General features: G+C 43.1%; 3 protein-coding genes across 8 annotated transcripts; 1 reads left to right on the top strand and 2 right to left on the bottom strand.

Annotated features, from left to right (window-relative positions):
• Positions 1 to 40: 40 nt before the first annotated feature.
• Positions 41 to 17,528, bottom strand: LOC148326494 (dynein, cytoplasmic 1, intermediate chain 2a-like). Of its 5 annotated transcripts, none has more exons than XM_088310193.1 (17): positions 17,415 to 17,528; positions 7,751 to 7,859; positions 7,564 to 7,678; positions 6,225 to 6,366; positions 5,224 to 5,286; positions 4,895 to 5,016; positions 4,350 to 4,439; positions 3,964 to 4,126; positions 3,783 to 3,882; positions 3,504 to 3,629; positions 3,064 to 3,210; positions 2,866 to 2,979; positions 2,658 to 2,791; positions 1,891 to 2,035; positions 1,461 to 1,601; positions 1,234 to 1,359; positions 41 to 994 (listed from the first exon to the last, which is right to left on the bottom strand). In XM_088310193.1, exons 2-17 carry the CDS (start codon positions 7,856 to 7,858, stop codon positions 893 to 895), a joined length of 1,938 nt encoding a protein of 645 aa, XP_088166319.1. In that variant the 5' UTR covers position 7,859; positions 17,415 to 17,528; the 3' UTR covers positions 41 to 892. The 5 variants fall into 5 exon arrangements, with proteins under 5 accessions (XP_088166319.1, XP_088166320.1, XP_088166318.1 ...); XM_088310194.1 differs by lacking the exon at positions 17,415 to 17,528 and adding an exon at positions 9,206 to 9,369 and having other exon boundaries at positions 6,225 to 6,309; XM_088310192.1 differs by lacking the exon at positions 17,415 to 17,528 and adding an exon at positions 9,206 to 9,369.
• Positions 9,877 to 16,499, top strand: pcyt1aa (phosphate cytidylyltransferase 1A, choline a). Of its 2 annotated transcripts, none has more exons than XM_088311404.1 (9): positions 9,877 to 10,245; positions 11,958 to 12,065; positions 12,422 to 12,521; positions 12,606 to 12,722; positions 13,343 to 13,494; positions 13,594 to 13,672; positions 13,869 to 14,011; positions 14,090 to 14,278; positions 15,000 to 16,499. In XM_088311404.1, exons 2-9 carry the CDS (start codon positions 11,958 to 11,960, stop codon positions 15,213 to 15,215), a joined length of 1,104 nt encoding a protein of 367 aa, XP_088167530.1. In that variant the 5' UTR covers positions 9,877 to 10,245; the 3' UTR covers positions 15,216 to 16,499. The 2 variants fall into 2 exon arrangements, with proteins under 2 accessions (XP_088167530.1, XP_088167531.1); XM_088311405.1 differs by having other exon boundaries at positions 11,958 to 12,026.
• A 238-nt stretch (positions 17,529 to 17,766) lies between the features above and the next one.
• LOC148326496 (AP-2 complex subunit mu-A) lies at positions 17,767 to 27,552 on the bottom strand. The gene is made up of 13 exons (XM_088311078.1): positions 27,340 to 27,552; positions 25,238 to 25,359; positions 23,045 to 23,310; positions 22,864 to 22,946; positions 22,472 to 22,477; positions 22,179 to 22,314; positions 21,880 to 22,024; positions 21,644 to 21,661; positions 20,507 to 20,626; positions 20,189 to 20,324; positions 19,380 to 19,477; positions 19,175 to 19,286; positions 17,767 to 18,745 (listed from the first exon to the last, which is right to left on the bottom strand). Exons 2-13 carry the CDS (start codon positions 25,309 to 25,311, stop codon positions 18,611 to 18,613), a joined length of 1,329 nt encoding a protein of 442 aa, XP_088167204.1. The 5' UTR covers positions 25,312 to 25,359; positions 27,340 to 27,552; the 3' UTR covers positions 17,767 to 18,610.
• Positions 27,553 to 27,752: the final 200 nt, after the last annotated feature.

The following is a 27,752-nucleotide window of genomic DNA, read 5'->3' on the forward strand; positions in this document are numbered from 1 at the left end:
TGTGATAGATAATTAGAAATGATATACAGGTAGTCACACATCTTTATACTGTTTTTTTAATCATCAACAAGTAAAGGTCTCAAATTGTCCATCAGATTGAGAAACACTATTTGGATAGACTAGGTGGAGTGTTCATGGACAGAAGGAAAAATTGGACGGTAAACTAGCTATCAAAACCATCTCTGGATTACACCGTCGTCAAAATTCATTGTGATATTAAAAAAGGGAATACTGTTCTTTAAACATGAAATGTATGACACACAGCAAATAATAGCCGTTCAAAGTTGAGGCCTGAATAGTTTGACAGGTTAAAAAAAAGCTTGAAGTGCTCATTATGCGTGCTACGCAAAGCAGCATTTGAAAGAATATGAATCATATTTTAAATAAGTGTAAGCACCGGAATAAATATTAAATATTGATGTGGTTAAAATAAAACACACTCCTGCACAGGCCACAGAAAACGAGTGTGTCCAATTTGGGCTGATCGGGTAGGGTGCGTCATTTTTGAATTTTCTCAGATTGTTTCGGAAATATTAAAACATGTCTTGGGGGTAAAGAAAACCCAAAATAAACATTAAAATGTTAGTATAAAGGTGCAAGTACAAAGGTTGCATATTGGTTGAGGTTGAAAGCGGTCAGCGAAGCCCGGGAATGTTAAAGGTTCCAATTTACGTGACGCTATTTTCTTTTACAATTTTCCATGTTTGATTTTTTTTGTTCTCATGCTGCTGCCAGAGACGACTGACGCCCTAAAATTAAATCACATCAAAAGTGCTCTATTATAATCTAACACTGCACGTATCTCCAGGCCAAGTCAGGATTTAGGCAAATTCCGGTCGTGTGATTATGCCGTGTAGTGTACAGACCGGGGGGGGGGAGGGCGTTTGTGTCGTCAAACGTTGGCGAGCTCCTCGGCTTCGTCTCTGTTCTCGTTGATGTCGGCCAGAGTCCTGACAAAGCGCGTCCACTCGTCAGCCTTGGGCACGCAGATTTGCTGGGGAAAAGATGAAAGATGATGAAAAGCGTCGGACAACACCAGCGGTGGGAAGTTGCCAAGTACAAATCTGTCAACCCCAAAATCTTCTTTGCAATATGTTCTATGCAGCCCAACTCTTCTGATTCCATGTCGGGGGAGCGGCCATTTTGCCACTTGCTCGGGGTAACGACCTATCACAGCTCAACTTCCGAACGTCGCATTTGTAATGTGCTCATTTGACGTCTGCTTTCGCTCACCTCGCCCACGTCGTACACCTGCACTTGTCCCTCCGAGTCTCCGGTCGCAATCTCTTTTCCGGAATGAGCCCATCGCACGCGGTTCAGTGCTGGAGCCCCTTCCACATACACGCTGGCGGTGGGAACCTGCGAAAAAACAAGTGATGCTGAGTGTGAGAAGACCGCCGAACTCCCCCAAAATAGAACATTCCGATCGATTCCACTGCGGACACTTCAATCAAGCGTACCTCTGTGTCATTATTGAGGTTCCACAAGTCCAGACGTCCGGCGAGGTCCACGCATGCGAAGAGTGCAGGGTGCGTTGGAGACCACATGGCATCGTACACGTAGTCGCAACTGTCCTCAAAGGAGTACAGTGGGCGAGTGCTCTGCGTGGAGGACATCAATTGCCAAGAATGTCACAGAATTGCCCCCCAAAAAAAAAAAAAAAATTAGACATTGACACTGACTGCAGTTTTTAACATCCTATTTCACATTAATGGCGGGAAAAGTTTTGAAATGATTGCTCTTGGTCTTCCTTTTTTCACATCACAAATATGTTTTCGATCCACTGCATCTTGCAATAAAGACAAGCAGACACCATCCCACAAGAAAAGTGCAACGTAGCGAGGCCGCTGTGGCTGAACGGCAACACAGCGGGACGAAACGCTAAGTCACCTTGGTGCTCCAGAGTTTGACGGTCCAGTCGAACGAAGAAGAGATGAAGAGATGAGAAAAGTCCACAGGTCCTGCTGCCGTGTGACAGCTCAAGCCCGTCACTGGGCCGTGGTGGCCCTCGAACACCTCAGTGATTCCCGCCTTACTGGAAGGCACACGCAACACAACGGAATGACGTAGCCCGCTGGGAAAGATGCGTCTGGCAACTTCGGTGGGGACTTCATCCACCGCTAACATGTCGCAATTATAGAAACCATCAAAATGACAGCACGCATAATCAAAAGCCTTTCAGAACAAACTATTTATCTAAAACAATTGAATTTTGGTGCTCTGTTCTGTGACATTTGCAATGAAAATAAAATTCAATTTTCAAATTCAATTTCCAAAAAATGACAAAACAACATCATCGAACGTTATTCTCACTCGCGAGGCCGGAGGTAAAAGGCCGGGATTTGATTTGCGATCTTTTAACTAATTACAAGTTACTTAATGAATGATTTAGGCCAGCGGTACTCAATCCTGTTCCTCGATGGCTGGTTGTCTTGCCTGTTTTCAAATCCCTCCTGACTGCAACACACCTGATTCAAATAATCAAAATCATTATCTCGCCTGATGATCTGATCATTTGAATCAGGTGTGTCGCAGCAGGGAGAGATTGAAAACAGCCAGGACGCCAGCGCTTCAAGGCACAGGGTTGAAGAAACGAGTTTTGCTGGGACCAACCAATCAGAGGCCGTAAAAATGCCGCCGACTGAATAAGAACTCACCTTCCATGTCGACAGGCGGTATAGACGGACCCGTCCTCGCTGCCCACCACAAAGTTATTCACGTCACCTAGCGGGAAGGCCATGGAGGTGGCAGCCACCGCCTTGCTCTGCTTGAACACCAACTCCAGACTGTCCTGTTGGGGGCGGGGCCAACGAGACTCAGCAACTGCCGCGTACGGATCTCAACAAGGACGAGTGACGCCGGTACCTGCGGCTGCGACAGCATGTCCAGGCTCCACGAGCACATCTTGCCGTCTGTGGAGATGCTGATCAAGTTGTTGGCGTTCTGGGTCCCCACCACGTTCACGCAGGAAACGGGATGCTGCCATACAACAATCGATCAAGAGACAAATATGGCAAGTGTGCGTTGGTGAGGAAATGATGTGAGCGACGGGCAGGGCGTTACGGTGTGCGCAGCAGCAGACAGCGGCGTTCTCTGGACGGGGGTTCGCTTGTTGCTGCGGTTGTCCCATAAGACAATCTGTCCCGAGTAGGTGCCGCCGACAACGAGGTTGGGGTGAAACTTGGCAAAGCTGGCTGACATCACCTCGGACTGAAGAAAAGCACACAAAGCAATGAGGTTTTATTTTGAGTATTTGTTGGTCAGTGGTGCGCCAACTGGGGCCCGCGAGCCGTCGCTTGGGGGTCCGCCAAACAACATACCAACATATGAGGACCGGACAATTAGAAGCTTTGATAAATCTGTGACATATAATAAGGAATTTTAAGGAGCCCAATTTAGGAATTTCAGACTGGATGAGTTTTTTGTCTATTTATTCTTAAAATAATAAAAATAACTTTCCTCCCCCAACAAATGTGTTGTCTGGTAGCTGTGCTCCCTCTCACCTGGCAGTGGAAGATGTACTCCGGGGTGTTCTTCTTGTATTTCAGATTCCAGACAAGTGCGACTCCATCAGGCTCATGAGGAGAGTCTTCGTTGTTGTTGTACGAGGCCACAAGCAGCTCGGGGTACTAGTGGAACAGGTTTGCAACCAAGTATAGAAAAAATGGAGAAAAAGTGGAACTTTGGTTCATTAACGATTTAATTTGCGATCAAAAATGAATTGTGCTCACAAATTACACTTGACTACGTGTGATCCAAAGTGGGATGTATTACAAACCCACCTGCGGTGACCAGTCCAGACAGGTGACCACTCTGTTTTTGGTCCAGCGTTCATCTGCAAACTGTCTGTTCAGAACCAGCTTGGCGCCCGCCTGCAGGTCCCTGAGCAGCGCAGAATAAATTGCGAGTCCTGCATTTCATCTCCGTCAGCATTTTTTTCTCTCTTCCCTGAATGGGCCTCACCCTTCCTTGTCTTCCAGATCTCGCCCGCTGTAGTCAAAGCAGACATCCACCTGCTCGCACAGCGCCCGCTCTAAAATTCTGCTGCCTCGTTCAAAGAAGGACAGGAAGTCCTCAGAGTGCAGGACCTGCAGCTTCTCTTCTTCTGTTAGCTCCTTGGGGGTGTCTACAAACAGAGGACAAATATGCGAAGCATCACTGTGAAAGTAATACTTTTTCTGAGTCATAATTTGGATTAGGATTGATCCAACTGAGTTTGTCAAACTCCAACAGGAAGTAAACTGCAAGCAAGCTTTAACAACAATCACTTTTCAGCTATTGGACGTTTTTTAAAGCGATGATTCAGTTTGATTCGATTTAATTTTGTCTTCTAGTGTGATGTTACAAACCTTCTTCATGTTGGTCACCCTGGTCTTCCTTTTCCACCTGAGCGTCGTCTGCCGGTGGGGGCGCACTTATCTCATCATCCTCATCCTCATCTGGAGAGCACAGAAAATAAAACAATTCGAATAATACTGTGATCCGCCACATATTTACTGTTCAGCATTTGCAAATTGAAATTTTCTTTTGCCCTGAACCTTTGCTTAAACTCTCATCTTGTTGATATTTTTTGACTTTGGCGCCATCTGGTGGAATGTTAGTGTTGTTAATTTTAATGAATGTAAAGCTGTAATGTTGCAATTCTCCAATAATTCTAATTGCGTGTAAATATTATTGAAGGTGGTTTGTTTGTGTTAACACTTTAACTACTGACTGCAATTGTTTATGTGTTCACGATTGTGCGCATGCCAGATACATGTCACTGTTGCGTAATTATGCTGTCTTTTAAGTGCTCGTTCCCAAATGTTGTGGCATTTATACACAACTCTTTTAATGGTTGTCAGAATTTGACTAGCAGACAATTCATCATAAATCAAACGGTGTGTTTGTTTACCTGCTTTTTGATCTGTGTGAGCTTCAGAGGGAGTCTGGGTTTCTTTTGAGTAGGACACCATTTCTTTGGGGACAATGTCCACTTGGGTGACTTTGGACATGCTGAGCCTCACGGCCCCACGTCTGCATGGAGGCAATCACAGCGCACATAAACATACGAACAAGCTCGCAATGACGGCGAGAAATTGAGATGACAGGAGACATGAGGATGAGGGCTAACAGACATATTGCTAACGCTCAAACATATTTGGACACTTCTGAGTTGAAACTAGAGAAGCTAATTAAAGCTGGTAGCTACAGGAGGTGAGGTGAGAGGAGGAGGAGCAGTACCCCATCAGCTCAGAGTCGGAGTGGAGTTGCAGAGTGGAGGGGTCAGGATCCCAATGCAAAGTCCTTAAGGGGCCAAACCAGCAGACGGAGTTAGCAAGAGACAGAGAGACGGGAGAAAGCGGACACATGGACAGCAGCAGGACGAACCAACCGCACAAGACGACGAGTCATGGGTGAGATGTGGTCGAAATTTAAGATGGAGGATAGAGTCAGGAAGGAAGAAGGGGAGAGCAGAAGTGCGTGTTAATCGAGCAAATAGCGTGCTGGTGAAAAGGCAAAGAGGAAACACGTCATCATTCGGCATTCGCTTCATGTACTCCGGAGCTTTGTTCAAGTTGCAGCAAATAAGGTTTTAAAACGATTTCTTAGAGTTTTGAGGGAAAAATGTTTGCGTCAACCAATTCTTGTGGTCGACTTACCCATGTTAGCTAACCTTTTTTCCGAGCCTCAATTTTTCTATTTTCAATAAATTACCTATTTAATGACATCAATTGTTTGTTTTGTTATTTTACAAATACGCAATACACTTTAATTCAAGAATTGTTGGGAGGAAAATGTTAAATTAATGCATCACTAGGCTCCCCTAATCTATGATAATTATTTGCTATACCCAAATTTCTGCCTTTACAAAAGCAATAGATAGTTTTTTTCACCTTTACATTTGTTCATTATTGAGGTTGTATATTTCTATACCTAGTTTGTGTTATGATACTAAACAAGATAGAAATAACATTTTTTTTATTAATACCGTTCTCACTGTGAATTAAACTATGCTGCAAAAAAAATGTCAGCCTCATTGGATGGCGTAAAACGGTTGGATTAATGTGCTTAATTCTTATTGTACAAGCGCAATATGATCATAATACTAAGTTTAAACCTGGAGACACACAGAACCTATTTTAGAAAAAAAAATATCGACTTGAATAAAATGTTGGCTAGCGCATTTGGTGTACCTAATGAAGTGTCTGCTTATCTCACACGCCACGCACGTGCATACACACCTTGGTCCTGCGTTTCCGTCCCCGGAATCCTGGCTTCCAGCGTCGCTGGCCACTGATTTGTTGGAGGGAGACATGGGGGCGGGGACTAGGTAGTGAAATAGACAGGTATCCTCTGTTACTACCCTCAGGGGCTGAGCTGTGGCTGTTTGACCAGTGGGTGGGTGGGGGGGGGAGTAGGGGGTAGCAGTGGCGAGTGGATGAGTGGATGAGTGAAGCATGCACAGCAAGGGGGCCGAGACGAGGACACACACACACACACACACACACAGATAGGGGAGAGAAGAGAGAATGAAGATAAATGATAGGCAGGCTTAGGTGTCATGCACAAAATGGTCCGATAATGTGTGAGGTGAGAGGGGTGAACACAACTTAGCCAAAGTAAAACATTTAATTTGGTTAAAGCTTCAGCGTATCAAGCAGTCCATCGAGGCCATCCCGGATATTGTTATTGGTACAGCGGTACTTTGACTTAAGCACGGTTCGACATTAACAGCGGACAGTGCAAAATGACAACAACGGTGCAAATTTCAGAAATAATAACAATGAAATGAACATGTTTTTTTTAAAATATTCACTATTTATTATTTAGAGTTTTATGAACCGAAATTGATCAATCATCATCGGTCGTCTTTAACATGCTGCACATATTTGTTGACGCATCAGGTTAAAGTCTTAAATAAGAAATGGCTTGAACAAAAAAATGCCAAGTCAAATGAAAAAATATCTTTGCAATAATTTGTTCTTTGGGACTTCATGAGTCTAAGATTGGATTCTTACGAGAAAAAGAAAGGGACAAGCATTTTGTCCTGTACTGCCACCTGCTGTCCACTGAAATTGACGTCCCAGTTCACACGTGCGCAGCTTGCAAACGTCACGGCTCAACTGCTTCCTGGGTTTGGTCATGAGACGTTCGCAAACTGAGCCCGTGGGCACCGTTATGTCAATTTCAGTCGACAGCAAGAACAATAACATGAAAAGTTGAAGTGATAAAGCCGCATTGTTGTTGGCATTTTTGTTGAAGTAAGTTAGCTGCTCTAATTCACGCAGATAAACTGACTTTCATTTGGATTCATGTTTCATTTGCCTTTATTGTAAGCATAACGCTCACCTAGAAGACCAAAACATTTATGTATGATAAATCTCATTTTGTTCATTGTAATATTATTTTTATTTTGCTTGTGTTTGTTAAATATATATCATCGCCATGGAAAAAAATTATTGCAAAGGGGGAATCTCAATTATTTGTCAAAATCGTTTCACCTTACTAATAAGTCAAAGTACCACTGCAGTGGGGGGAAAAAAAAGCACATGCCGCTGCTCCGTGTGTTTGTGTCGGTACCATGTTGTATGTCAGGGGTTATGCCGACACTCTGCAGCAAAGCTTCGGCCTCCTTCCTCTTCTTCTCCAGGTCCGAGTCTTCGGCACCCGCCTCCACAGAACGCTTTGAGTCTCCCTGCAGAGGACAAGGACAAGCTCCAAGACCGCTTCCGACATCTCAATCTGCGTTATTGTTCGAGAGACTAACATCCTTCTTCTTCTTCTCCTCTTCTTTTCTCTTCTTCTCCTCTCGAATCTGAGCGATGCGCTGTTTCTTCCTCTCAAGCTCGGCTTTCAGCTCACTCTTGTCCGACATACTGCGGGAAGACGGGAAGTGCATCTTCTCATCAATTATAAAAGTCAATAAAAGAGGAGATTTTTTCCTACATCGACTCACAAATGTGCTTGACATGGTTAAAATTCAGAATCACAAACATAATAAATGAAGAGCTAAAACTAAAAAAAAAAAACATCTCCAAAGTTGCATAAAATGTTTTGCATCATTCATGCATTTTTTTCACACGAGATGTCAGCACAAGACTTCAGCAAACCGCTTTTTAAAATATTGAAAGAGGCTGTAAAGAAAGTGCAATTACTGTCCATGCTGCAATATTTACGTTTTCAGGCCACCGTGAGCCGTGTTGTGCAGGCCCTGGCGGAACCAGCACTGGCCCCGTATATTCATGATCAGAGGTATCAAGTAGCAACCAACGGAGAACAAAGACTGTTACCTGACTCCAGGTGAAATTTTAGGTATCGATATTTCACTGTAATGTTGAATTTGCAGCCTACTTTTTACTTCTACTCCTTACATTTTCACACAAACATTTTTACGTTGTACTCCTTAGATTTAATCACTTACATTTGTTTTTTTTTTTTTTGCACATTATTTATATCTTTGGGAGGCAGTACTATATCTGATTGTTTAACATTTCAAATCATCTGGGCTTTATATGTTGATTACATTGTATTTATTTATGAAATAAGTACTTGCACGGTGGGGCCTGCGTCAATGAACTTTGAGTGGCCCCGGGGCGCAATATTTGCCCATCACAAACATGTGAACATGAATGTGTTAAAACCTTCATGCTTGCGAACAAAACCGGTGTTTATGTGATGATAAGCATTCCCAAAAAAGGAAGACGTGGCCCTGGGCCTGTCACACTGTTAATATGAGAACAGCTGCTTCTTACAACGCTCTCTTTATATGTCATGACAGACTGAGATTGGGCGTCGTTTTTAACTAAATTGAAAAGCCTTTTAAATAACCACGACAGATACACATACCAACGATTGTGTCACTACCATAGCATTAAAACACATAAATTGTTTAATATCATGTTTTCCGACGACTACGCTAGCCCGTGTATGACGTCACTGTTCCCAAGATGCTCAACATTGCTTCTCCCGCTGTCCTAACAACAAAATAATAGCTACTACGACAAATTGTCAAGGTTTTGAAAATCGAGTGAGATTTGAATCTTGATTAAATCTGCCAAACATGGTTTAATCTAATTAAAAATCTTACTGACAGATGGCTGTCTAGGTTCGCATGCTAATCCGAGAGGGCCCAAGAGAAGCACCGGGGAAAAAAACAACGTACACGTTTGTTTAAAGCTGCCTAAGCATGTACGAGGGGAACATTCGGAAGGGGAATAAACACCTGGCGTCCAAGTCAAGTCCAGTGACAAAACAGTCCGGTTTGCTCGGCCTTGTTCCCGAGGAGAAGAAAAGAGAAGACAAGTGATGAGCGGCGATGATGCTGGAAGCTGAAGCGCCAAAACAAGACACCGCCCGGCCGCTAGTGCGTTCTTCGTCGACGCGTGAAATGAAACACAACGGAAATTACCGCCACCTACAGGTGAGAATTATACAGGAAAGCAGTTTGCCCAAAAGTCCCTTTTTTTATTTCGAGCATGAAAAAAATTAAATAACATAAAAGGTGAAAAAAAATATTCAAAGTGCAAGGAAGAAGAACCACAACAACAAAAACATTTAAACAAACACACAGAACTAATCATCAAACGAGAGCCACAAGCGAAAGAGACAGTGGTCGACCTATTGGTAGTAATTTAGATATCAGAATCAGAATCAGAAATCCCTTTATTGTCATTGTACTCAAGTGTGCAACGAGATTAGAGAGCTCCCCTCTCCAGTGCAATACAACAATAATTCAGATGAATATAACTTTTATTGAAAAGAAACATGGAAATGGATGCGTTGCAGAAGTTAATAATAATAAAATGACTACTCATTTCAAGTGTCTATTCGCTAGGTGGCAGCACCGCCCCAGCCCAAACCCGGAAAGGTTAACCTCCCAAATCTCTTCCGCTGACAGGCTGTTCCACTTTTGTAGTTCCCAAATTGACCTGTCAGCGTTGTAGTACAACCTGTCACTGCTCTGCTGCCGAATTGCGTGTCTCGCCTTGCTCTGTGCACTGTTCCGCGGCTTGCACAGCGAGCACCAGGGCGTAGCACCTCGCCACCGGGAGGGGGATTGTTTCAACTTGTCTCCGGCCGACTCGCTCCAAGTTAGCTAACAAGCCGAACAAGTTGACAGCTAGCATCGAGCTCGTAGTCGACGGTGTCAATACTCGGTAGTTAGCGAGCTTCCTTCCAGTTAGCCGGCTAGCTAGCTTTGCGGAGGGAGGGGCGGGGGGGCAACGAGAAACCAACAAGTAGCACACCGGACAAAAGTGAACAGTAAGTAAACAGCAACACGACAAAATCAAGTTGTTAGGAGGTTGAGTTGATGTGTTGCTCGAAAAGAAAACCAGCAGATTTAAAAGCTGCTCAACCAGTGGCACTGGTTGCGATCACTTGCTTTTTGGCCGCAATAGTTTCAACTGATTTTCACCTTGACAAGTGTTAAAAATAGCCTGCACGCGCACTTAGGATAGAGCAATGTCGTTTGGCTCATAGGTAACGTGATGGATTTACTCACAACTGAGGGTTTTGGATGGTAGAAAATCAAGTTAACGTCCACGACGGAACTTTAAAAAGGTCTTGACTTCCATTGGCACTCACAAAGTGTTTTCAGACAATTACAAATATTATGATGTTAATTTAAATAAAACAATTGAAAAAAATCAGGTCAACAGATGTTCTTAGAACTGCTGTCTGCAGATGAGGAAATTCTCAGTTTTACAATAAAAAAAAATCACAATTTGAGAGACAATTAGACTGTAAATAACCCTTATTGTAATAATAGGTTAATCTGTCAATTATTTTGTCGATTAATTGTTTTAATTTCATCCTTTTGTTACAAAACATTTTTTTTCAAATTGAAATTAAATAGGCAAGAATGTTGATCGTTATTTTCCAGAGCAAAAACAAATGTTTGCAAATGTCTTATTTTGGGGGAAAAAACTCGCAAAATATAACCAGTCTACTTGAATGGCGGAGTTCATAAAAGCAGAGGTGTCTAATCTACGGCCAGGGGGCCATTTGCGGCCCATCATCCATTTTTAGGCGGCCCACTAAATATACCCAAAATGATATTTGACATGACGGCCACTGCTAATAATAAATTGGTTTGTATACTGTAGCTACAAATAAACATGTTGATAAAATGGTCTCATTTGAGTGTAATAATCGCAACATTTTACAATCTTGCACCTTAAAATTTGCAAAATCTTTACAAAGTACATTTAGTTATTGTTTGGTTGAAAATGATCATCACAACAAAGGGTTGATTGCTAAGCATGTGGTTGAGCATGACTTGTCACTCCCAACCTTTTAGAGCAGCGTTTATGATGAAATGTGCAGGCCGAGTGTTGGCACACCTCCCATCGTCACAGGCTTTTATAGAACGCACACCTGCTTCCTGGGTGTTTAGAAATACAAATCGGCCCTTTGAAGGCCCCCAGCACTGTTTGACGCATGTCTGCAAGTGGCCTTTAACAAGAAAAGCTTGGATAACTTTCAATTTTAATCAGAGGTGGCTTTACGTGTCTCTAAACATCTATTTCGCACAATGCTAACAATGAAAAATGCCCCAGATGAGCTAACAATAGCATCAATATTTGCAGTTATTAACGCTTTTAGCTAGTGTCTCCCTAGCAAGTGTACGTTAGCACCTGCTAGAGTGGTCAAGGAATGAATTAAATAACAGTAATGGCACTACTATACAATGTATTGCATATAAGTTCAATAAAAATATTGGGCTATGTCATTGATAACCGAGTATCTGTAGCAGATGCTGATGATGTTCTCTAAATGGAGCATGTGTGTGCAGACCGCAACGAGTCACTCGCGTCACGGGGTCAGCCGAAGTCAATAAGCATCTGAAATGGTCGCACCGCTGACTTTGTGCCTCGTCAATAATACGACATGTGACTTTAGCCGGTCGCCGCGCTCCGCTGGCTCTCGGTGGGAGCAGCTGTCATGGTCGTTTGTCTTCACCTCTGACTCAGATGCAAAGCACCAGCGTGCCACTTCAGTCCAGGAAGAGGAAACGAGATGTCTCCAATGCGGACAACGAGGTGGGAGAAAGGATTGGGAAAATCCCCAGATGCACTGTGGTGAGTCGGCACATGCACGTGCGTGCGTGCATGTGTGTGTGTCACCAGGGTTCGTTTGGTACGAAGGAACTTCATTGCCATTGCACAATTAAAAAAGCAAGCGAGCACGGCGGTTGTTTGGCTTGTTGCTTTACATGAAGAAATAATATTTCGAAGAAAAATACAGTATTTCTAAAATACTGCACACCCCGCCAAAGGGGGTCACGTGAGCACCACAGGCGATCTCCCGGTGACGAGTACCGTCTCCAATTTTCAGGAAAATTTCAAATTTGCTTGGAATGCGTTGAATGAGTCGCTGCAAGTTTCACTTTTTGACTTGTATAAATGTGTGAACGTGACCTCTGGGGCCCCTTCAGGGGTTGAAGCACCCGGCGCCATTCGCAGACGAGCTGGTGCCAGCGAACGCGCAGCCCTACGAACGGGTCAGCATGGACGAGGCTAAACGGGGAACGCTGCGTGAGTCCAAATGATCATCGATCTTTGCTCGTTTCAAAGCACGTCGACACGATTCGTCATTGACGCCGTTTTCTGTCCATTCAGCCGAAAGGCCGGTGAGGGTGTATGCTGATGGAATCTTTGACGTTTTCCACTCCGGACATGCCAGGGCTCTAATGCAGGCCAAACGCCTCTTCCCAAACACACACCTCATAGTTGGAGGTAAGTGTGTGTGCGCGCGCATGTGCTCGGGCTGAGCAATTAATCGGATTAGTCGGTCGGCTTTCTTCTTGTCTTTATTTACATATCGTCTGGATGCTTAAGATGTGCCGTCTGCGTGTTTACGTAGCATTGATTGGCGGAACATAAAATAATTGAAGTGATAACGCCACCGATTTGAATACATTATCGTTGTAATTTGATTTTGTTTTTGCACTTGTTTTGGTCGATTTTTGTGAAGCTGTTGCAGCGAATGCTTAAAAGACTGCAAGTCAAAATGTTGATAAGTGAACAACTGAAATTGAAGAAGCTCGATGAATTCTTCTTTATATTAATTTAGTGGTCATTTGCTTTATTTGAGTGTAAGATTAGCCCAGAGGACTAAAACATTTATCTATAGTTAATCTGATATTATATATTGGAATACAGAGGAATTTGTTGCTTGTTAAAAAAATATGTGGAAAAATATTTTGGGGAAAAAAAATATGAAATCGCCATAGCAATGAGATTTTTTTTTTCTTAATCCAGCCCTCTTGAACGATTTAATTTTCAGCGGTTTGGAACTGGACGGCCTTTCGTCTCGTAATCTTTTTAGTCATTTCACATCTATTTGTGTTTCAAAGTGTGCAGTGACGACCTGACGCACAAGTTCAAAGGCTTCACGGTCATGAATGAAGACGAGCGCTACGACGCCGTCCGACATTGCCGCTACGTGGACGAAGTGGTGCGCAACGCCCCCTGGACGTTAACGCCGGAGTTCCTCGCCAAACATCGCGTGAGTGCGGGAGAGGACCTCCCAACCGATCACGTTGCTATTTTGTACTTTGCTTTCGTGACTTAACCCGCCGTGTTCCTTTTTTTTTTACCGCTTCAGATTGACTTTGTGGCCCATGACGACATCCCGTACTCGTCGGCTGGCAGCGACGACGTGTATAAGCACATCAAGGAAGCAGGTAAACAAGCTCGGAAAGAACATGCAAACTGCACACTGGAAAGTCCGGGGCTGAGGTTGGAACCAGAATCGCTAGAACTTTAATTTGCGATAGACATTAATTGTACTTTCTGCCCCCTAGTGGAGGAGCATTAAATTGTTCTGCTTTCTGAATCCTAAAATTGGTTTGGATTGAAAAGAATGTTTGCTCGGCGCAGGCATGTTTGCGCCCACCCAGCGGACAGAAGGCATCTCCACCTCTGACATCATCACGCGCATCGTCCGCGACTACGACCTGTACGTCAGGCGCAACCTGCAAAGGGGCTACACGGCCAAGGAACTCAACGTCAGCTTCATCAACGTAAGGAAGCGCTCGTCGCATTCACATCCGTCAGCCGACGCGCGACTTCTTCGTGTTACGCACGTGTCCGTTCTCCAGGAGAAGAAGTACCACCTGCAGGAGCGCGTGGACAAGGTGAAGAGGAAGGTGCGAGACGTGGAGGAGAAGAGCAAAGAGTTTGTGCTCAAGGTGGAGGAGAAAAGCATCGACCTCATCCAGAAGTGGGAGGAGAAGTCCCGGGAGTTCATCGGCAACTTTTTGCAGATGTTCGGGCCCGAGGGCGCTCTGGTGAGGATGTCTTACGTTCTCTTTGATGACGCAGCGAGAAAAACAAAAGGTTTTGGAAGGCAAGCCAGCTGGTGTCAATTAAGAAAGCAAAGATCCAGGAACTATGGCTTAAACTTTTTGTTTTCTTTTTTGCCACAATCGTGCAATTTTCCGTTGTAAGCACATTTATACACGAGCTGTCGATGATCTCAACTGACGCCGTCACTCAACATGCAAACTGTTGACAGCCGACCAACACAAAAGTCTCATTTACTGACGCCCACGTCACTCACCAGGCCCCGCCTTTTCAAGCTCGTCACAGATAAAAGTAGAACACCAGGATGGCGACCCCAAGTGGACAAAAAAATAGCTATGCTCTAAATCCCATGTTGGTGTGGTTAATAATGCAAAATCATTTTTAAAATCCAATTAATGGAGGGTATCATCAATAGAATACTCGATTATTAAGAAAAATAAATCTGAGCCCTCGTCACGTGTTGAACTGCGCAACGCTGTTCTAACGTTCCGATATTTACCATTTGTTGCTGTGATCAAAATTGCTGGTGCTGTTTGTATAGAACAGCAAGCAGACGTCGATCACAAATGACCTCGATAGCCTCCCAAGAAAAGCGCTACACGATTTTTAGTTTTAATGAATTAAAAAAAAAAAAAAAAGCAGCATTTTGAAAAATCAAACCTCAATGCTCAATGTTTATTAGGAGTTTTTCTGTTGCGTGAACAGAAGCACATGCTGAAGGAGGGCAAAGGTCGCATGCTGCAGGCCATCAGCCCCCGCCAAAGCCCCAGCAGCAGCCCCACCCGCGAGGAGCGCTCGCCCTCGCCCACCTTCCGCCTGCCCTTCTTCAACAAGACCTCCCCGCCCCCCTCGCCTCACCACAGCGGGGCGCGGGGATACCTCATCAGCGAGGACGACGACAACGAAGACGACGACAACTAGAGACGCCTCGCCTCGCCTGGCCAATTTAAGTTTCTTTTTCTTATTTCGTTTTCCCTCCAGCACCCGGTTCCGTTGTTTTTGTTGTCGGAATGGAGCACTTGTCACCTGTTTATATACTTATATTTTCTTATTTTTGTGCACTACTTCATCACGTGTCGTTTGTAAGTTGGCCTCGTGATTAGGGCTGCAAAGAGGGTGGAACATTTTCAGTGAATTTCCATTTTGATTGATGTTAAAGTCAACATCTTGAAGTCATGGTCTATGTCATTTTTCCCCCGCAAAACACCCCCCCAAAAAAGAACCAATTTTTGATTAGATAATTTTTATTAATAATGTAGAAATGAATGATCCGTTTAATTTAACAATGTCGGCCATTTTAGCACAGGTGGCCAGCATCAGGAGACGTTATTGCAAAAAAATTTGGGGGGTCAAAATATGACTGAGACCATCATTTTAAGAGGTTGACAATAAGCAAACACCCATGTAAAAATATTTCTCCTTGGATAGCTCTTATAAGTCAAGTTATTGCAAAATTGCAGGAAGTGTGGTTGTTTTCCTCAGATTTTCCCCAACTGTACTTAAATTCTCTATTAAAGGCCAACCTTCATTGTCGATGGAAAACTGCAAATTTTGCAACCCTACTCATGAGAAATGTTTGTCTTTATTGACTAACTTTTAGAATTATTTACTTCCATTCAAAGAGCCACAGTCCAATTTTAATGGTGATAATTTACAGCTTGTCCGTGCAGTTTGACAAAACATGTTTTTTTTTTTTCTTTGTCCCACCAGTTCCCCCTCTGATAAAATCACAAAAAAGGAGGAGGTGGTTTCAGCTACTTGAAATTTCTGAGCATGTCCTGTCTTGTATACTAAAATCAAATGTTGTCATGGCACTCCGCGTAGGGGAAAATAAAAACAAAATGTCCTGTCTACACTAACTGGGGCTAACTTTCGGCACACCTTTTGTAATGGGTTAGTCATATCATAAGATTGCGCACGTGTACCTGATGTTGTGGCTCCCCCAGAGCAAATGTCTCCAATGTAACAAATTGGGATCACGTTCACCGTTGGAATAATTACGTCGCTTCTGTCAGGATGTCCTTTGTCGGCTCAGTGTGATGACTAAACGTCAACAACTCTCGTGGCCAGTTGTGTCATCCACCATGTTTTTAACTGTATATTTTAATTTTGCTTCATTTTACTATTTGGGGTCATTGGGGCCATTGGTGGTAGAGATGGAAAGAGTAAAATTGGATAAAAGTATTAAACGTGTTGGCCAAAGTATGTGTCGGCTGTGTGACAATTCATTGGGTCTAAATTTCTTGTGCCCACCACTCAACTCTCAATATTAATCATGCAATTACAACAAATGTCTTGAGTCATATTGTTCAAAGGTTTGGGAGTCTCTTGCGCCTTTTGGGTTTTGAAACCATGTGAACAATGTCTAAAACAGACTACAGAGCCAACTTCACGCAGGTCAAGTTTTGTGCTCAAGGGCAGGAATGGCCAGCTCAATTCGTTCATCCATCCATTCAACATCAATGTAAATATCAGAATCAGTCAACTGAAAGCTTTGTCGATGACTTTGGTTACAGGCTATACAGCATTCTGCCATCGAAAAGTTCCTCAGCATATTTGTCTGTCTCGTGGCTGTTTGGGCTCCTGCTACAAAACTCAAATGTCAGTTCCACATCCTGCTGTGTCGGCTGAACATGACTTTGGCCCAATATAAAATCGTATTAAGAGTTCTTTCCAGCTGCACTCGAGTGCTACGTACAAACTCGCATTTTGTCATCATAAATATAAAAGTTATGAAGGGCTTAAAATAAAGGATTGTCAAATGTACATACTATATACATTAGTTTATAAACAATTTAATATACTATGTTAAGTGTTTACAATCAACAACAAATTTATATACTTTTCAATTGTATTTTGGACGTTATCTTTAAAAATGATTTAAAAAATACGAACATTTTTAAGTGATCCCAAAACGTTGAATAGTAGGGTCAGTCTAAAATTAGTGCTATACGTTGCTACGAGAAAACATTTTTCACACATTGACCGTCAGTAAATTCCGGAACAATGTTAGTATTGCGCCAAATGTTTCGTCAAAAGAACAAGCGAGTCACGACGCAAACACACTCGCGACACGATAAAAAAAAAGGCAAAAAATGCCCACAACATGTTTGGACTCACCAATCTGAACCACCGGTTTCACGTGTTTAGTTACAAACTAATCAAATTGTGTCGAGTGACGACGAAAATGTTAAAGTTTAGTTGGGAGCGGAGGAAGGCCAGCATTTCGGCCATTTTTTTGTGGTGCATTCTGGTAGTTGTAGTATCAGTGCATGACACTGGAGTCATGTTTACAGACGAAAATAAGGAATGTTTTCAATAAAATGGCAATTTTGTTCTGTTACAAATAAAACTGGTAAAATACTTTTACTAGCTTTATTTAAAACAACAAATCTTATATATCGTGATTTTTTAATCACCAGGGCAACCGAATGCATGATGTAAAAAAAAAAAAAAAAAAAATCACAAAACATTTGCTTTTGGATACATTGTCAGATTTTATTGGACAGAACGGTCACCAGGGCTACAAATATGAAGAAGTGGACAGTGGAAAGGTAAACACCAGTGGGAGACATTTATCACCTCTACATCAAACTTCTAGGAGAGAGGGGCCGGATTTGCCAACATCTTTCTTCAGAGTTTCATCAAACAATGGAAGAAGTTGGTCTTAGTGCTTCAGATACATTTAGGAAGATTTGTTGTTTCCTTTTAAGAATAAAAAAAAAAAAAAAGGTATCGCCAACTAGCTGAGCTCATCAAGTCTGTTTGGAATGTCCTCTCCTTCCTTGCTAAACGTAGATTACACAAACGTAGCGAGCTCAGTCATTTTCGAGTGCAGTTAAGGTGGTCAACAATACAAGGGCCATTTTTTTCCCCCAATGGGTGGACTACTCATACACAAGAACTATACCGAGATTCATGTGAAACCACAACAGCTACACGTTATCTTACCAGAGAGAAGAAATCTAAACTTAAAGTGGTGCGGCACTAAAGTCCATTTTTGTCAAGTGGTAGCAGAACAATAACACTGAATGAACACAATGGAGCCCCCTGGTGAATTTGCCATCGCACCTGCTTTACTCATCACTACGAGATGTACGATACAATAGTTCACATTTTGCATATATCTGTGCATTATGCCATATTTATTTCTTTTTTTTTTAATTTATTTAATTTTTTTAAATGATGTAAAGTCAATTTCCAACACCTAGTTAGGAGGTGGGCGTATAAGAGAAGCGCTAAGAATAAATGGGAGCGGGGACAAAGAGGAACTGAGAAATTCAGTAAGAGAACAGGTGGGATGGCGCCGTTCCACTTCAGCAGCGCGTCTCGTAGATGCCCGAGCGGCCGATGTAGCGCACCCATTTGATCACGTCGTGGTCACTGTAGTTGAGCTTGGACTCAAACACCTTCAAGTAGCGCACCTTGAGGCCAGACGGAGCGAACGGCACCTGCGGAGGAGACGTTGAATCAGGGCGGGCTTGCGTATCCAAAATAAAGAGCAAGCATTGTACAAGGGTCCAGCAAAAAAAAAAAAAAAAAAAAAAATTCCCCTTGCAAAGAGGTTATTCAAAATAAGAAGGTGTGGTCTTGCATCATTACGTTTCCTGTGCGGTTGCGGATCAATTAAATAAGACTTTTGCTGCCTTTAAAAGAAAAGTAAGTACAAGATTTGTGCTCATATTCTGGAGTGATAAGAGTCTGGATGGTCGTGGCTCAGTTAGCCACATTAGCGTCGGCAACAGCTGTTTGTGGCACTTAATATGCAAACATAAATGCCTATTTGTAACCATTTGCATATCGTGTGTGCGAGTGAGTGGTTATATAATACTACGGGTGTCATCTACTCGGGGAATGACGGTACATGTGTGCATGCTGACCTCAAAGTTCATGGAAATGGGAGGTCGGGCCCATTTCTTCTTGTCATTGGTCGGCAGCAGCTCAATCTCAGCGCTGATCTGAGATTCCTTCATTCCTGCCATGCGTTTGATCCTACGCAGGAAAACAGCAACTTACTTAAGAGCCGCAACAGAGTTAATGAGAGAGGACTCGGAGAGAGACTGACAAAATGTGTGGGTGACTCACTTCCAGACGATGGCGTTCTCACTGGCCTTGTACTTGGCTTTGCCTTTCATGCAAATCACCTGCACGCCGCTGGTGTTGAGGGGCGTTGGGATGCGGACCTGAATGCAAAGTACATTTTTGAAATGCAAGGGCCTCGGTTTCTGACGAAATGACGTTCCCGACTGAAAATTAGTGAAATGACATTTCACCCCCCCCAAAATAAAACTACAAAAAATAATAATCAAAATTCTAATTTGGCTTTTTTTTTTATGAGGAAATATCGCTCTATATTATTATCCTTTATTAAAACAGAATCATTCCAGAAATAGAACGAAACAGTTTTGTCGCACTCAATTAAGGGACATTTTGTTGTACATGCCTTGGCCACCTGGGGGCAGTAGAAAGACCAATTCAAACTTCACACTATGAAGAGGAGCTAAAGAACCACAAATAATGTCAAAACATCAAATAAAATGATTGTAAGCTTTTCACCATAGTGGTTCTTTGCAGAGGATAAAGAATACAGTACAGTACAGTGATCACTCATTTTGCATTTGATGCGGCACCGTTTACTTTCAAATATCTGTTGCCTCAACGGTTACAACACAGCCACATTGATGCTAATCATTACCTATGTTAGCATTAGACGTAAGCTAGTGGCTTAAAGACTAGGATACGTGGTTGCTTGAAATTGATGTGAAATTGTCTTGGCTTTATGAATAGTGACATATATAACAAAGCTTTTTTTGGTAAGAACATCTATTCGTTTTGTCTGACTCTGCCACCTAGTGGTCACTATGTTCCTTTGCTCCTCGTCAACCTCGTCTCACCTCGATCTTCTGGGCCAAGAGTGATGGCTTGAAGTTGGACTTAATGACCACCTTGACCTCCAGCTTGGTGCGGCCGACCTCGCGGACCAAAGGGATGACGCGGAACGGCAGGATGATGTCCTTCGTGGTGCGGTACCTGCGAGCGGTAGGGGAAACGTCACGTCAACCATCAACTGCCACATTTAAATTTGTTCAGAATGTAACTTAGTTACTCATTTAAGTGTTCTTTATCTTTTTCACTAAATTCCATGACGTCTTTCCTGACCTCTCTAAAAGTTTTTTTCGGACACTGACACCGCCATTGGTGAACCAACTGACCTCATGAGCTCGTACTCTCCGTCAGGGGGGATGAAGCTGATGCTACGCTCTGAGTCAAACTTGCTGAGGCGCACGCACTGGTGGAAGGTGCAGTCGTCGATGGCGATGGACTGCTTCCCGCTGGCGGACACAAGGACGTTAGTGTACACACACACACGCGCGCCTCCGTAACAGTGAGCCTCCGTGCTACACGATACAAGCGCTACGCTGCCTACGATGAAGTCACGCACACAGACAGAGACGACTGCGGGCTCCAAGACATCAACAATGGTTAGAGGTTAATCGTGTGGAAGCACGCACCCTGTTAGCTGTTTGTGTGGACGGTTAAAAAGTCGAGCAGGGAGGTAGGTGGGGCTCAAAAACAAACCAAATGTTGAAATAAGGAGGAAACAATCACAAGGCAGTTGAGACGTTGATAGGGTGTGTTGAATCGGTCGTGAGAGAGGGAGCATCAGTGCGTGAGATGCACGTATGAGATGTGGAAGGGCGCCACAAGTATTTGGACACGGGAGGGTTTTGTTGAGTTTGCTTTTATACACCACTACACAAATTTCATTCATGGTTTTGAAACAAAGAGCATGTGCACTTCTGGTACTTAAAAAAAATAAACATCTATACGGTAATGTTGATTTTGATATTAAATTGTCTTCCGGCAATTATACTTTGGTGACATGAATTAAGCCTTTCGGAGGGAGGCCGACACGGCATGTCGCCTGCAAATATGTGAGTGCCATCAATGCCCCTTATATTGCTGGGTGTTACCATGACGACTTGGGGTAGAGTGACGACGGTTACATGTTTAGGGTATCCTCGAGGCAAAATAAATAAATTAAAAAAATCTAGAGTGCACGAGAGCCCCACAAATACATCAAGATAATAACCGTGTTAGCCAATGCAAATCAGAACATTAAAAATTACTATTGCTGTAACATTTTTTTAAATATTTCTAGTATATCCGCTTTTTTTAAAATGATTTCACACTAATGAAATTTATGATTAAGGAATTACAGCCACTTTTACGACAAAATGATGCCCAAATATGTCAGGAACCAACTATGTTGGGTGCGTGTGTGTGTGTGTGTGTGTGTGTGTGTGTGTGTGTGTGTGTGTGTGTGAGGACTCATGTCAATACAGTACCTTCCTCCCCCTAAATCACTGAGGTACAGCACATAGAAAAGAAAGACAGGGACAGAGAGAAGAGATGCATCCCCCCAAAAAAATAAAAAAGGAAAAAGAAAAGGGGGAAAAAAAATATCCAAATAAATAGAAGATTTTGTCTTGTTCGAAACGGAACAAGACAACGGACAGACGTACAGGGTGTTTGTTTGTTTGAAAAGCAAATGAGGCCAAGTGCAACTTCTGGCACGGCTCACCTCTTTCCAGCATCGTCGGACGCGCCGCCTTTACCCTGCTTGTCGATGACAATTTTGTCGTTCATGCCGAATTTGCACTCGGGCATTCCGCTCAGGTAGCTCTTCATCACCACCCGGCCGGAAACGTGGGCGCTAAGGACCTGACCTGAAAAATAGTCGCAAACAACTTTGACGTTCTGAAAGATTTCCGCTTTTGAAATGATGTACAAAAGCTCGAGTCGAAATAAGTCATGATTTACGAGGGAGGTCTGTATTTTTTTTCCTTTTTTTATTTTCTTTTATTTGAGTCAACGACAAACCTTGCGGCGACATGAGCAGGTTGACGCTCTCCAACACATCCAGGAAGAGTTCATTGCGGCGATATTTGATACCCTCGCGACGCCAGCCAATCTGGCCCGTCACCTGACTGGTGATTTGAGACTGCTCCTCTTTTGTCTGGAGACAGCAGCGCAAGGCGCGTCAAACTCCCGACAAAGCCGACGGGCTCGCAAAAAAATACAAGATGGAAATGAGAGCAGGTGGTTGCGCGCTACAGCTGGCGAGGTGCCGAGTGTGAACGGCTAAATATCAAATTAGGTGTTGTTTTTATTACCTGGTGCTGGAGCAGGACGCAGTCATCCGGATCAGATGTGGAAAATGGAAGGGAAACTAATTATTTAAATGACACTAGACAAGCACGAAGCAAATACAGATTTTTTTTATTTTTTAAACACATCAATTCTGATTTTAAAGCTCTACATTTTATACGTGAAATTTAACTCATTCACTGCCATTTAACTCAGCTGGCAGCAAATGAGTTCATATTGTTATGATACACATTACAATTTTGTATGGTCAATATTTTTGAGGATGAGGGTGTATATTGTAATGTCGAAACGTATTTTAAAAGAAGCCAATAAATGAGCCAGATCCAAAATCCGTTGATATGCCAGAGATCCATGCACTCGCCAGATAACATTTTAAAAGTTCACGGAGGACACTGACCTGTCCCTTAATGCCCTGTTGAGTGATGAAGGTCTTCAGAGCTCCAGTTTCGGAGTTCTGAGGGTAGCCAAAGTCCAGAATTTCTGCGTGAACAAACACCAAATGGAACCCGGTAAGAGATAAGATGGCTGATCAGAGGGGGGAAACGAGGAAAAACATTGCGTCGGATGGGACATGTTACCGTCGAGCAGCTCGTAGATGAGCACAAAGTTGTTCTTGATGTTCTCCTCGCTGATCTTGCCGAAGTAGGCCGTCATGACGTCGCACATCTTGTAGAGGAACTCGAACACCATGGCGGCGTTGACGTTCTGCTTGGTGACGGCCGCCAGCCAGATGTTGGAGCGCTTGACGTGGAAGAAGCTGGTGCGAGCGATGTTGGTCACCGGCGAGCGGACCTGCTGTCGGGCGTGGATCACGTTCACGCGGAACGCGTCCACGGCGTTGCGCCTGCCATGCCAGGGAAACGGGAAATCGTCAGGAAGGAAAATAAAGAACATCTTCCCACGACAGTGAATGGTCACAGAAAAAAAGGGAAGGGAGAAAGAAAATGTTTTAAGGGACACGGGAAGTCCTCAACAACACATCTGTCGCCATCAAAACCAAAAAGTTAGTTGCCAACATCTGGTCAAAGAACAAGTGGGCTACAGCATTGCTGGTGCACATATCGTAGAAGTACTTGCTCATCGTCGCGCATCACGTGAACATCGTCATCGTCGTGACAAATCGGCCCATTAAGATGTACGACTATTTATTGAGAATAAAAAAAATTACATTTATTTTAAACACTATTTTATTTCCTTTGTTGTTCGCATTTTCAAATCACTAAAATGAATTATTTGAAGTCATCTCTCGCCGGCCACCTTGCGCCATTTTCTTTTCCGGTTTGCAAAGCATCATGGTCCGTGTTGAGTGACTGTCGATGCTCACCACTTTTGCACGTGAATTTGGGGTCATTTTTTTTTTCGCTCACTGGCCATTCGGACGCGCTACAAAATGGCGTGACATCTTTATAGATCGCAAAACTTATCGGCTTTTGAGATAAATGGGGAAAAAATAAATAAATAAAAATCAGTAAACTACTAGAACATCTGGAATTCATTTGGGCTGAATTCGAGGCACTTAAAGTGGTTGACTCCAATTTAAAATAAGCTTAAACGTGATTGGTTAATTCGGAGCACAGGCACATCTCATTTATTGAAGATTGTGCATAGTTGTGCAACTACATTAATTGGTTATGTTCACTTTCCCATTTTGAAAAGATTACTTTGGCTTTTTTTTCAAGTGAGTGGAAGTCATTATTGGGCAGATTAATAAAAAAAGTGAAAAAAGCTCTGAAATGTCTCATTTTCATTATATTGCATTTGGACAGGGATGTGTAGACTTTGTATCCATGTACTTCCTTGACACCAATTACAAACAGACTTTGTTTGATATTTCCCCCCCAAAAATATTTAAAAAATGCAAATGGTAACATTTGACAGAAAAATGATGAAGAGTAAACTACAAATATGTGGGGAATTACTGTTGAACCAAAAAGTGTTTTTGCTTCATCTTCACTGTATCAGAAGCGACACACTTTGATGGGAACTTGATCATACTTTTAATTCTCCGGATCTATATGAAGAAAAAGGCAAAGGATGGGGTCAAATGATCCATCATATCTCATGCGCAGACTCCATGCTCGTGTACGCGTAGCGCTTTTCTGTGTCCATTTTGCTTGGCTCCTTTCCATCAGTCTGCGTTGGTTGGATAACAGGTGACTCATGCTTAAAGAATGTTTATGGTGAAATCCACTGGCTTGCATGCTGAGGATTTGGGGGGGGGGACTTGTTTTACGGCCATGAGAGGCAAAACGTGAAGGGGAGGGGGGGGGGCTCATGCTTGTCGGGTATGAGTTTCTCTTACCTATTCCTACATGGGCCAATATGGACAGATGGGAGGAAAATGGTGATAGAGAGGAAAAGAGGATGAAGACTCGCAAAAATGCACAAGACACATTTTTGTGCATGACGTACACAGACATGATGTCATATGAGACCAAATTGGCAACATGAATGGATCTTGCACAAAGTGGCACCAAATGAGGAGGGATTTGTCTGGGCGGTTTATGAGCAAGGAAAAACAACCGTGCCTGCGCTGGATGACAGATGAACATTCAATAAAGAGGTACATGGGACCTAATCTTTTTGTTTTCGGAATATGCCTAGAAATACAGTAACTTTGGAGGGGGGGGTCAAATTTAATTGCATCAACAAACGAGGGGGAAAAAAAACAGCAAAACAGTTTGAAATAATCAATACAAAACAGGAAATAACTTACCCGTTTGCACAATAAAAGGAAGTATCAACTTAACGATTGCAAGCCACAGACTCACCCTATATCATCTCGGTAGACCCGAGAGATGAGGACCTCCCCCTTGTGGTTGTAGATGAACAATCCTCCGATCATGATGGCTGCTCCTCAGACCCAACAGGCCATGATGAAACCAAACTCTGCCTGAGGATGCACCGACACGCACGCACACACAATGGAGGGAGGAAGGAAAGGGGAGGGAGGAAAGAGTGGAGGGGGGGGGGGTTGAAGAAGTGAAAGCTGGCGTTAGTGACCATCATGACAGAGAAACATTTGTCCCTATACACACACCCGTGCGCACACACACGCGTGCGGACTTAACTGCTCATCGAATAGACCCTGTAACTGCACCACGACTATGCAAATCAGACCGCACGATGACAGTGACAACCATCACGAGGAAGAGTAGTTCCACTAGTGCACTGAGATGGCAAAGAGCATACTAGTAATGCCATCAACAATTCAGCGTACCAGTTGTTGTTTTTGGATCGTGCCCAGAAATGTCAAGGCAGTAGAGGTACAACGTTTAAATGATTGTTTTTAAAACATCAATTATGAAATAAATCAACTACAGCAACCGTATTGATAATCGATCAAACATTTTTAGAGACCTTGTTCAACAGAAAATTGTCCAAATTTCAGTCTCAACAGTACATAATCTTAGATTCCTGTGGTCCTCCATAGAATCAAACTAATTATCTTTTTGTTTTTTCGGACGGATGATTTTCTGACATGCTATGAACCGAATCAGTAACAGAATCAAAATCAATTTGAATTTGGGCATTTTCCCCACTGTCCATTTCAAGTCATGCCCTTTTCTTTGGTAAATAAGGGGATAGACATTAATTTCCCAGATGAGTCAATTAATGAACATGGATAACAATTGCAGACTAATTGGTTATTAAAATAATGGTTATTTGCAGCCCTAATATAGACACATAGAGCATGCAAAAATGCATCACCGCAGGCTGGTTAAACATTTTACTTGCGATACAGAATGATGGCCAATTTCACCTCTGTGACACCTTGTTTACCTCCTCTGTGAGATTAACACCAGATTAGCAGTAAACAGTGTAGAGCACGGTGACACCAACCAGATTGTGATTTCGAATAGACACTGACGACATGAATCTTGCAGACCATTGATTGAAATCAAATAAAATAAAAGGCAATATGAAAACGTATTTTCATAATTTGCAGGGGTAATTCAGTCACAAAATCTCAACATCATATGATGCAAGTTACATCTTAAAACCTGATTGAAAATTCTGGAAAAGCAAAGATGAAGGACATGCTTGGAATTCCTGCAGGACTGAGCTCGTTTAAATAAAACGCGTCGATTCGACAAACCACACGACATCATTACACCCCATCGAAATGTTAAAATATTTCACTGCGGAACTATTTCAACGTCGTGACTGAAGAAGTCTGCGATGAAAATGTCACGAGCCGAGTTCGGTGGTCCACATATCGGCCCAAGTCAAGATGTCTGCTTATTCGGCCCATTGACTTACGTTTATTAATGTTTCGTATCGATTCGCGTTTCCACGCTTACCACGGAATTACGGAAGTATTCGGAACAATTGGTGGACAAAAATGTATCGGGTGAATATGAGAATGTCGGTCTGACCTTCATCTTAGATCAAAGTGATGGATGAGAAAAGCCCGAGAATAAGAGTCTTAGCTAGCTAATTTAGCTTGGAACGGCGGTCAAGCTAACCACCTAGCGTGTAGCCATTTCCGGTTCCAATAAAATAAAGCCTTCACAAGGACACCAGTCTTCTAATACTGGTCCGTGTTATAAAACTAATGATTACATGAGGATACGAGATTGCAAATCAGTAAATGGATGAGTGAATGGTGACATTTTGAAATGTCACGATACATCGCGCTCCACTGGAAGGTATAAGTTTAAATTTGAAAGGGAAACACATCCGCAGTTCCTTTACACCAAAGTTACTGTACGCTAACTTGTCGCGAGCTAGCCTAGCAGCGCGACAGCTAACATTGCTAACATTAGCACGAATAACAACCGTTTCAAAAAGTATCCTCAAATTCCTCGACAAAAAACCCCACTCCTTTCCTTCGACGGGCATCGCCCTCACGTCGACTGCGACGACTTACCCTCGTTCTTTCACGGACGACACCAGTCAGTCCCCCGCTCGGCCTCCGCTTTTAACTAGAAGTGGTCGGTTCCCAGTTCACACAGCCGCTAGTTGGGTTCCTTCCGAGTGGAGCAGCAGATAAGTCAGCTGACCCGCACCCGCGTTCGGTCGAGGCAGGAAAAGGCGCGGCTGCTGCGACGAGTACAACCGCACCCAGGCCTGGCCACGATAAAATGCAAACCGCGCCGGTCAGCGTTCTTCTTCAAAATTCGGCAATTTATTTCATTTATTATTATAAACGTTTTCCAACACTGTACCCGTTTTCCACATTTCATAACCGACCCAAACCATTCACAATATTCATAGATTTTTTGGAACCATTTCCTGACATTCCAAGAAATCCTACTTTCCACAAGATTCCACGTTGCACCC

The sequence above is a fragment of the Idiotropiscis lumnitzeri genome, chromosome 12, assembly GCF_059441095.1.
Source record: "Idiotropiscis lumnitzeri isolate Australia: NSW breed Sydney's pygmy pipehorse chromosome 12, RoL_Ilum_1.0, whole genome shotgun sequence".
Classification (NCBI taxonomy): domain Eukaryota; kingdom Metazoa; phylum Chordata; class Actinopteri; order Syngnathiformes; family Syngnathidae; genus Idiotropiscis; species Idiotropiscis lumnitzeri.

Coding starts and splice junctions, on each gene's coding strand:
- LOC148326496 (XM_088311078.1), bottom strand. CDS start 25,311: ATGATCGGAGGATTGTTCATCTACAACCACAAGGGGGAGGTCCTCATC. Junction 22,025..22,178: donor CCTGCTCATGTCGCCGCAAG/GTTTGTCGTTGA, acceptor ACTATTTTTCAG/GTCAGGTCCTTAGCGCCCAC. Junction 18,746..19,174: donor CCATTTCCATGAACTTTGAG/GTCAGCATGCAC, acceptor TCTCCTCCGCAG/GTGCCGTTCGCTCCGTCTGG.
- pcyt1aa (XM_088311404.1), top strand. CDS start 11,958: ATGCAAAGCACCAGCGTGCCACTTCAGTCCAGGAAGAGGAAACGAGAT. Junction 12,522..12,605: donor GGCTAAACGGGGAACGCTGC/GTGAGTCCAAAT, acceptor CTGTCCATTCAG/CCGAAAGGCCGGTGAGGGTG. Junction 13,495..13,593: donor AGTTCCTCGCCAAACATCGC/GTGAGTGCGGGA, acceptor TTACCGCTTCAG/ATTGACTTTGTGGCCCATGA.
- LOC148326494 (XM_088310193.1), bottom strand. CDS start 7,858: ATGTCGGACAAGAGTGAGCTGAAAGCCGAGCTTGAGAGGAAGAAACAG. Junction 7,679..7,750: donor AGGAGAAGAAGAAGAAGGAT/GTTAGTCTCTCG, acceptor TGTCCTCTGCAG/GGAGACTCAAAGCGTTCTGT. Junction 6,367..7,563: donor AACCCCTGACATACAACATG/GTACCGACACAA, acceptor CTGGTCAAACAG/CCACAGCTCAGCCCCTGAGG.